The sequence below is a fragment of the Armigeres subalbatus genome, chromosome 3, assembly GCF_024139115.2.
Source record: "Armigeres subalbatus isolate Guangzhou_Male chromosome 3, GZ_Asu_2, whole genome shotgun sequence".
In the NCBI taxonomy this organism is placed as follows: domain Eukaryota; kingdom Metazoa; phylum Arthropoda; class Insecta; order Diptera; family Culicidae; genus Armigeres; species Armigeres subalbatus.
Window position 1 is genome coordinate 54,368,557 of NC_085141.1, and position 9,950 is coordinate 54,378,506.

The 9,950-nt window shown below is 42.3% G+C and overlaps 2 protein-coding genes and 1 long non-coding RNA gene across 3 annotated transcripts; all 3 read left to right on the plus strand.

Moving 5' to 3' along the window:
- Positions 1–898: 898 nt before the first annotated feature.
- Positions 899–1,429, plus strand: LOC134227616 (uncharacterized). Its single transcript, XR_009983710.1, has 3 exons — positions 899–1,075; positions 1,145–1,225; positions 1,285–1,429. It is a non-coding gene; the product is annotated as an uncharacterized LOC134227616 (long non-coding RNA).
- Positions 1,430–3,973: 2,544 nt separating this feature from the next.
- LOC134226249 (presenilins-associated rhomboid-like protein, mitochondrial) lies at positions 3,974–5,589 on the plus strand. The gene is made up of 4 exons (XM_062706893.1): positions 3,974–4,209; positions 4,266–4,783; positions 4,910–5,232; positions 5,297–5,589. The coding sequence occupies exons 1-4, from the start codon at positions 4,160–4,162 to the stop codon at positions 5,486–5,488; spliced, it is 1,083 nt and encodes a 360-aa protein (XP_062562877.1). The 5' UTR covers positions 3,974–4,159; the 3' UTR covers positions 5,489–5,589.
- Positions 5,590–6,278: 689 nt separating this feature from the next.
- LOC134226301 (S-formylglutathione hydrolase) lies at positions 6,279–7,493 on the plus strand. The gene is made up of 2 exons (XM_062706989.1): positions 6,279–6,448; positions 6,541–7,493. Exon 2 carries the CDS (start codon positions 6,543–6,545, stop codon positions 7,392–7,394), a length of 852 nt encoding a protein of 283 aa, XP_062562973.1. The 5' UTR covers positions 6,279–6,448; positions 6,541–6,542; the 3' UTR covers positions 7,395–7,493.
- Positions 7,494–9,950: the final 2,457 nt, after the last annotated feature.

Sequence of the window (9,950 nt, forward strand, 5' to 3'; positions counted from 1 at the left end):
GTCTTATGGCAAGCAAAAATGGCTGCTTATTTCTTAAGTTTGACAGTAGACAATGGGAAATGCTGAGTGATCAGTAATTTGGAAAGACATGCTGATTTTCAGTAAATACAAATCAAACTACTGATTTTCAGTAAGCTTCAATATTACTGGTTATTTTCAGTAAAGCATTTTGCTGAAATATTTTTTAAGAATTTGGTGTGAACATTTTCTTGGAGAAAACGCGCTTGATAGGTCTTTTCATGTGACATTGCCGGGGCTGCACTTGTTGACAACCGCTGAGCAAACCGTTCAAATCCGACGCTGTCACTTTAATAGAAGAACTGTCAATTGACGGTAAAATCCAGGCTACTGTCATGCTATTGTTTAGCCCATCGCCAAATCGTAGTCAAGATGTCCAGGCACAATTTTTTTTTTCATACTATTTTTCAATGATGACAGCGGTCTATGTCTATTGATGATGATGACACTGCGCTTGTCACAGGGTCGGTAAAATTAGCAACCCTATAACCAGAGACCGGCGGAGTGAAAAACTGTAGAAATGGCAACGTATGAAAATGCATGTAATCGTGAAAATAACACTGGCAGCACTTGAACCTTTTGCTTGCTTCTTATGGAAGCAAAAAGTAAACAAGTCGAATTGGAACCGCTTTTGACGGTTCGATTGGAAACAAGATGGCGTCTTCGCCGATCTCTTATTCTAGTATTTCTAGGTAAAATCAGCTGTTTTCAAACGTCTCGTGAAAAGGCCTATTCTGAGCATTATTTTTTTCACATCACACGGTTACTGGCTAAAACCCATTAATGGGTAAAAAAGTATACATTTTTCGATGGTCCATTAATCTGTCAAAAAAGGGGTAAATTTTTAAACTGACAAATGGGTGAAAAAATACCCATATTCAAATCTTGTTTGGAGAGAAAAAATGTATATTTTTTTTACCCATTAATGGGTGAAAAAATAGTTGTAAACATTTCTTCATCTGTACTCCCGTTTTTTTACTGCTAGGGAAATTAAATCAACGAACTCACGTTAAATGTAAGCAAAGATAACTGGAAGGAACTTATAGTCATCTTTGATGTAAGTAAACGACTACAGTCTTTTAAATACGATTTATCGTTATTACTAAAAATTCTTAATTGCTCCAAGGTCTTCGGGTGCGGAATTCCAGAGAAAAATAGAATCGACCATCTTATATTTCTGCCTGACGATTACGTAATAGAAGAAATGGTAAGTCTTTGAAATAAATATGTGAACAGTGCTTTAGATTCATTAGAATTTCGTTACAGGTAAATCGTGGGGTAATTAATCCATGAAGGACTTGGTCCAGAGAAGCCTGAAAACCACCTGAAATGCGGACCACTAATGGAAGAAATCATTCGGAGACTAACCGTTACCATCCAAGAAGATTTCATTAAGCGTTATTTGCATGCGGGGCACAGAATTTGGTGTACATAGTAGATATATTTGGTGAATAAAAATGTATTTTTATTGATTTCGTTTTTGTTTTCATGTTTAAGAATCTGCAAATAATCTGTATCAAAGCAAACACAATTTCATTGCCGGAAAATGGGTATTTATTTACCCATTTTGCGAAAATTTGGGCTTTTCCCGATGGGTAAAATAAAGGTGCCGTCAGACGTTGCAAGCAAATCACTCGCAACGAGCATTTTGCTCGCAGAAAGTGACAACTGTCAAAAATTTGCCTGTCTGACTACACTGAAAGTGATTGCATGCAAACAAATGACAACTCGTAAGCAAACGCTCGCTTGCAATGTGTGACTGCTAAGCGTTAAAAATTTTCAACTCGCAGAAACGGAATTGCGCTTGCTAGTGCAGCACTAGCAAATTTTTCGCTCGCAAAAGTGAAAACGTTTTCAGGTGACAGTGTTGCATTGCAAAAATAGGAATGAAATTAGATTTTGTGGCTGAAAAACAAGTTTTTCGTTTTTGTTTATATTTGCATGAGAGTAAATCTGTCATTTGCTTAAAGTAAAACACTGCTACGTGTGACTGCAATTGCGAGTGCTCTCAGAAATCATTCGCTCGCACGAGTGATTTGCTTGCAACGTCTGACGGAGCCTTAATACCCATCTTCTGACAGAAACATGACTTACCCATTAATGGGTAAACCGGTATTACTCATTAAATGAGAAGTGGCGGTTTTGACGAAAATGGGTGCCATAGTACCCATTAATGGGTTTTAGCCAGTAACCGTGCAGGGGCAGGGCGATTGACACTTTAACGTAGATTCCTAGTCCTCTCGATCAGAGTCTATTATATAGAGTTGCGCAAAGAGAATCTTCTTACTCTTATTCTTAATGATGCTCTTGTTATTATGTTGAAAACTTTCATTTTTGTTCAACCCTTCAAGTGACTTTACGGGAGTGATCACTTCTAAAGCTTTTTAATTTGATAACCAAAGTCACCTACAGAGTGCAAACACGTGAGTTTCTTGTTGCAACTTTATTGGGGGGTGTATTGAAGTTTTTTGAATCTGTTTCTAGAACAAATCTAATACATTTCAATTCATGAGTTTTAATTCGCCATAATAATCATCAGGCGATAACAATACTTCCGCCTTACCAACAATCATTTGTTTACTTTGCTCGATAGGTAGACGGTTTGACAGTTCAATAGGTAGATTTGGCTTCACTCTTTGCGTAACTCTATATATAATAGACTCTGCTCTCGATTAGAAATACTAGAAATCAGGCTATTGACATCCTATTGTTTACCCCATCGCCAGATCGTAGCCAGGATGTCCTGGGCTATATTTTCTTTTTCATACTGTGTTTCAATGATGACAGCGGGCTATGTCTATTGATGATGATGACACCGTGCTTGTCACCGGCTCGCTAGAAATACTACACTCAGGCAAATTGGCTAACGAATATCATAATTCTGCCTTTTGGAAATTTGCCACAAGTTTTGGGTTTAAAATTCAAAAGGACTCATTATGAAATAAATTTTCATGGTCAGTACAAAACATAACATTTTCTTAAGTCTGATTTATGAAATCACAATGAAGCATTATGAACGCTGTACGCTAGACATGAATAAATCCATAACCTTTACCTTATGAATTGCAGAAGTAGCATTTGGAGCCCATAATCACGCCTTATGAATTTATTTCTTATTCTTATGAAACATCTTAATGAATTCATAATGCGAAGTTATAAATTTATTATTGCATTTTCCAATATATTATCGATCCATAATGCTGCATTATGATTTCCTAAATTGAGCATATTGAAAATTTTCGCGAATTTAGACCATGTGCTTGATAGCAGAAAATTAAATATGTAATTAAAATTGATTCATTCATGGTTATGCGTGATTTCAAATTCGCGTTTCGGCTTAATCGAGGACATCGAGGGGGTATGAATAAGTGAGCGGTGTCGGACGCGTTTCAAAATCTACATTCGAAGAAAAATTTATGTATCTCATTCAAATTAAAACTGATACTTTGCGCATGTAGGTGCAATTGTTATTTCACCGGTGAACACTTATGTTATTCACCGCTGACACTTTGAGAACACTTCCACTTTATCTTTTCTTCAAACCACCTCGATGTCAAATCCAGCCGCACGACTTGAATACTTTGCAATATGTGAGAACATGATTCTCTTGACAGAAACTTCTTCCTTCCGATTAGGGTAAATAAAATGAGCATGATGTTTTTCATAAAATGCATTATGATTTTTTTCATTTTAGCTTTGAACAAAGTACCAAAAGGTGCCTTATGAAATTCATTACATGCAACGAATTAACTACATACGTCCCAATAATGAAATCAAAGCGCTCAATATGAAAAGCATGAGGAACTTATGTTTTAACCAATTTCAGCAATCTTGTAGATTCATAATTTTTGCCTTATGTATTTCGTATGTTCATTTGCCTGAGTGTAGGTTATAGGGTTGCTACTCTCGATCCGTTTTCCTTTTTTCCTTTCTTTGTCCTTTTCGCTTGTTTTGTTTGACAAGCAAACAAAAGAAATAAAGACGAGTGACGAAATGCGAAGCTGAAAACCTGCGAAGACGAAAACATGAAACATTCTCACGCCGAGACATCTCTTGTGCAATAAAATACAGTAACTGTTGTAAATGTAAAAAAAATCAGCAGTAAGAGTTTCAATAAACGACAATATTTACATAATAAAGGATGGCGTTACGATTGTTATTAAATTGCCGGGAGCTTCCTGCTCTTCTGGGGTAGGTAAATTTTTGCCAGCTTGTCTATTAGTAGTTACAGTTTTCTTTTTTTACAGATCGAGTTCGAGAAGCTTTTGCCAACGGCAACTGTTGGCACCATCCCGATTTGCTGGCAGAACAAACATCCTTCGATACAGTCGTCAATCAAGAAACACCAGAGCGGAGTCCTTCGCTCCAAAACAGACCATCGTTCCTACGGAAATCCAGGGTATCGCCATCGAATCGGGCTACATCGATCCCTCCAAACTGTGGCGGTCGTTTGTCTTCACAGTGGCGTTCAGTGCGGGCAGCTTTATCGGGGTCACAATATGGGAGTATGAAACAGTTCGCTCTCGGGCCATGGATGCCCTGCGGGCCAAATTGAACTTGAACTGGTTCCGCGAGCGGATAAAGGCAAATCGCCGGGAGATGGAACAGTGGCGGAAAGATGTTACCGGCTGGTGGAGTAGATTGACTCCGGGTGAGCGGGTGTTTGCCCCGATATGTGCGTTGAACGTGCTGGTGTTTGGAATGTGGAGGATACCGCAGCTGCAACCGATGATGTTGCGATTTTTCGCTTCGAACCCAGCGGCAAGTGAGTAGTACTTGTTGGTTTCAAGATTTAAGTTCAACACGAGTTTTCTGAAGAGTGTTGTTCGTTCACACAACTGCCAGAGAAAGGAAGCATTTTTATCAGTCCATTTCTGATTTCCATTTCCAGAAGCCGTTTGCTGGCCTATGTTCCTGTCGACATTCAGTCATTATTCGCTGTTCCACATAGCTGCCAACATGTACGTGCTGCACAGTTTCTGTCACGCAGCGGTCGCAACGTTGGGTCGAGAACAGTTTTTGGGGCTGTACCTGAGTGCTGGAGTGATTGCTTCGTTTGCTAGCCATCTGTTCAAAACGGTGGTGCGTCAGCCGGGAATGTCGTTGGGAGCTTCTGGTGCGATAATGGGCATTTTGGCCTACGTTTGCACCCAATATCCGGACACTCAGCTCAGCATCGTGTTTCTTCCGATGTTGACCTTTTCTGCGGGGGCTGTAAGTTTTTCGAGTTACTATTTTGTTTGACCTTGGAAGTAATTCTTGGAAATATTTTTTTCAGGCAATCAAAGTGATAATGGGAATCGACATGGCAGGAGTCCTACTTGGGTGGAAGCTGTTTGACCATGCGGCTCATTTGGGCGGGGCGCTCTTTGGGTTATTCTGGGCGTACTATGGCAGTCAAAAGGTTTGGCCCCTGAGGGAGCACTTTGTTGGACACTGGCATGAGTGGAGAGGTCCTCCGAAAAAATAATGCGTCGTAGTACGATAACTTATTATGTTAGGCATGGCTTATGTTTTATCAGTTTCTAACGTTGAGAAGTGGCAACAATAAATTTTGTTTGGTTTCTCGAATACATTAGTATTACATTGTGACTATTGTCTGTCTAAAGACCCCCGCACATAGGATACGTTTGCGTTGCGTTTGACACATTTCCCATGGGAAAACTGTCAAACGCAACGCAAACGTATGCTATGTGCGGGGCTCTTAACGGTCCAGTGACTTCCATATCTGCCTTAGAAGCAGGCCGCCATAAATTTCCGTCCCAAGCTTGTACGTTCCTACATTTTATCCTAATACTTCTTCTATCTCGTCGGGGTTTTGATAAATCGCATTAACATTGCATATATTTTATTAGGTATAACAAAATTACCAATTTGTTGCCAAAATTTTCAAGGATCCTTTTATCAAGTGATAAACCCGTTAAACCTGATGATCAAGCTCATCAAGCTGATGATGGTATGAATCAGGGATGTATACACTTTTTGAGCTACTAACACGAACAAAGAGCACCAAAGCTGTGTTGTGTGAATAAATTACTGAAGTAGATACTAAGGTGAGGAAATTCATATTTTTTGGGCGTGGTAATTCGTATATGGTGGAAATGCTTTCACTACTACGTACGAACGAGCTCCCATAAGAAGCCATACAATTGTGTACGTCACCATTCTCTGTTTGTATTTTCCATCATCTATACATCTATGCTAAGTGCGTGTGTAGTTGGCCTTCTTCCTCACCTTAGTATCAATTCATTGAATGCTGTTCATATGGGCTTGTCGTCTTGTTTCGAGATTTTCGTCGTGTGTTTGGTGTTGTCGGCTTTTTCTAATTTCCGATAAATTTATTTTGTTTCAAATCCAAATTTTGTGTTTTTCTTTCTCAAAGTCTCACAATATAGTTTGATTAACATATCTACTAGGCTCGAACCCGAAGGTAAGCAAAGCTCATTTTCTGAAATTTTATTCCTTTGCTGATCCTCTTTTTTCCATATTTTCATTGTGATTGTTACGTTTGTCCAAAATTAGTGATGACGGTGATTACGCTTATCTCGTCGAACAAATGTTTCGGCGGATTACAAAAAATCTACTCGCACAAGTCCAAGGAGCTGGACTGCGAAATGAAGTTTGCCATCTTTCTGCCGGCAGCGGCGGCCGACGGAAAGCTTCCCGTAGTCTACTGGTTGAGCGGGCTCACCTGTAACGAGACGAACTTCATCCAGAAAGCCGGTGCCCAGCGGTACGCTTCCGAGTACGGTCTAATTGTTGTCTGTCCGGATACTTCGCCGCGGGCTGTCAACCTGCCAGGTGAGGACGACTCTTGGGACTTTGGCAGCGGGGCCGGGTTCTACGTGGATGCCACCAAGGATCCTTGGAGCAAGCACTACAAAATGTTCAGCTACGTGACGCAGGAGCTGATCGACGTCATCAACAACAACTTCCCTACCGTGGTGGACAAACAAAGTATCATGGGCCATAGTATGGGTGGCCACGGGGCGCTGGTTTGTGCGCTGAAAAACCCTGGTCTGTATAAATCGGTTTCCGCCTTTGCCCCGATCAGCAATCCAACCAAGTGTCCCTGGGGGTTGAAGGCCTTTGAGGGTTACTTTGGAGCAGACAGTAAGGATGAATGGAAGAACTGGGATGCAACAGAGTTGGTCGCTGGCTACAATGGACCACCATTGGAGCTGTACGTTGACCAAGGTACTGAGGATAGCTTTCTCAAGGATGGTCAACTTTTGCCGAACAACCTGGTGGATGCGTGCAAGGAATCGCAGTTCCCTTGCGTATTAAACATGCGTGAAGGTTACGATCACAGCTACTTCTACATTGCGTCCTTCATTGGAGAGCATCTGGCTTACCATGCTGGCCATTTGAAGTAAGAATTTTCATGAAAAATGTGTTGTATTGATTGATTATTGCACGCATATGGCATTATGGAATATAAAGTACGGCATTTATTTTATTAAAAAAAATCTTTGTAATTATTAAACATTAAACATTGAGAAAAGAGTAAAATAGGAGTCTGCAGAATATCCCAGCTAACAAAGGCTTAGGATTGCCTCTCAGATGGCGAGGTTGTTTCTGTCCGTCTTAGGACGTCTGTTCGGAGAACGATGTGGGATCTTAGCTGATCTTTAGCAGATCGTAAATTCGGGGTGTTGGGGTGTTGGTGCGAATATAGTTTTAAACTTACAATTATCGGTATCATCAGAGTCTATTCGTGGATTATTATATGTCCGTCTATTGTGTTCGCCCAGCCAACAATAGTGCTGTCCAGTGAGAGCTTGAAGTCCTGCTCATGCTCATTTGTTGACAAAAAAGAAAGATCAGGACGGGAACAACTTCGAGCTACTTCAAGCTGCTCATTGGACAGCATTATAACTGTGATAATACTAGTTTTAAGGTAATTCAATAAATCGTTCAAATAGATATAAGTTTTGTTCACCTCTCGGTTATAAACAACAATAATTATTGTTATACTGTTTTTTTTTCAATCGACTGACATTTCAGCCCAGTTAGCACTCGCCTCATTTCACTGTCAACTTCATCCAGTTGCGATCGCCGGGCAGGGTTGACCGTAACATCCTCCCACGGTAACACTGACCACAGGTCCCAGTTTTTCAACCCAACTCTACCTCCAACACGGCCAACCTCGCAACTGGTCTACGCAACATCTCCCTCGCAGTCTGGACAACAGCCTGTCGAACTCTTTCATCTTGGGCCAGCATAACCACTTTGACCCATCAGGATAACCAACTATTCCTTTTGGTTTCGTCCACGATAAGGACCTGATCTCCTGCAGCTACAGGCATCACCGAACCATTTCAACCGCTTCGTCAACATCGGCAGATACTCGCGAATCCACCGTTTCCAATAAATGTCTAGACTGACTTGGATGCTCGCCCTTAACATACCACGTGAGACTGACTTGGATGCTCACTCTACTCTCCTCTGCCATGCCTCGAGATATCGATAACGATAGGCACCAACAGTTCTACGCTACGACCCTCTACCTCGGCATATGCAGTCCATACTAACCTATGTAACCTATGCGGTCATTCTTCTGCCATGCCTCGTGGTGGCGACTGCGGTTGCCACCCGCTGGGACACTCTTACCTCGACATGTGCAAACCTCTCATTCACTTCCCCGCGCTCAGCCTGTTTTCGCTCTAACTGACCAATCACAAGTTAGTCAAGCTTGTCGACTGCTGCTCCTGCGCGTCAGATTCTTTGCAAGCTGCAAGCAATCTGAGTGATTGCAGTCGAAAACTGCGTACCACTTCTCCACCGCTTGGCACATACTCTGAATAAGGGTATCCGGGGTTATGTCCCGACCGCAAACATCTAGCATAGCTCTTCTTTCGACGTCGAAACGAGGACATACGAACAGTATGTGCTCTGCAGTTTCATAAACACCTGGGCAGTCAGGACTCTCCGCGTGCCCAAACCTATGGATGTACTGCCGGAAGCAGCCATGGCCTGACACGAATTGTGTCAGATGGAAGTAAGCTTCCCCATGGGGTCTCCCCACCCAGCTCGATATGTTAGGGATCAGCCGGTGGGTCCACCTACCTTTAGAAGAGTTATCCCACTCGCGCTGCCATCTGGCAACCGAAGTCATCCTGATGTGTTCGTGGGCTCCTCTGGTGCCACGTAGCTCGAAACACTCCTCATTTTCCCGGATGACCAGCCTGACTGGCATCATGCTCGCTATCACGCAGGCTGCATTGTGTGATATCGTGTGATAGGCAGATATCATTCAGAGGCACATCAAGCGGTACGTGCTCTTCAACTTTCACAGGTAACTGGTTATCCCACCCGAGCAGGAGAAATTGGCTCAATAATAGCTAATTATGTTATGTGCTGTTATTGATACTATAATCTGTTATGAAATAATATTATTTTTTGGTATTTTACCTCTCATGCAAGGCTAGTTCATACCAATTTCTGTTATCGAGGTCGTCGCTCCTGCTCGGGCAGAGCTCTCGCCCAGGACGGGCCGCCGTACCTGAGAATAGATACGGCAACGCCTACTTCTACTGGCGCACACCTTGGAACTGTTGGACATCATCCTCGATAATGCTGCAACAGCACGCATAGTCGACATGGCTGGCGAAGGTCAGCTTGTCGTCTATTATGACCCCAAGGAGCTTCAAACTCCGCTATAATGCGATCGCGACTTCACCCACGTGAATTGGCGATAGCTACCTCCGTCTTATGTTGAGCGAGCTCCAGGCCTCTAGCGCTCATCCAATCCGCCACCGTGCATATTATGTGCTGCGGTCAGTTCTACCTCGGGAATTAGCTCCCCGTAGACCTCCAAGTTTACGTAGTACATAAGGTTCCATAATACCGGGCCCAGTATTGAACCTTGCGGAACTCCTGCGGTAATCCTTCTCTGACCGGCATCGGTCTCGTATAATAGTACACGGTTC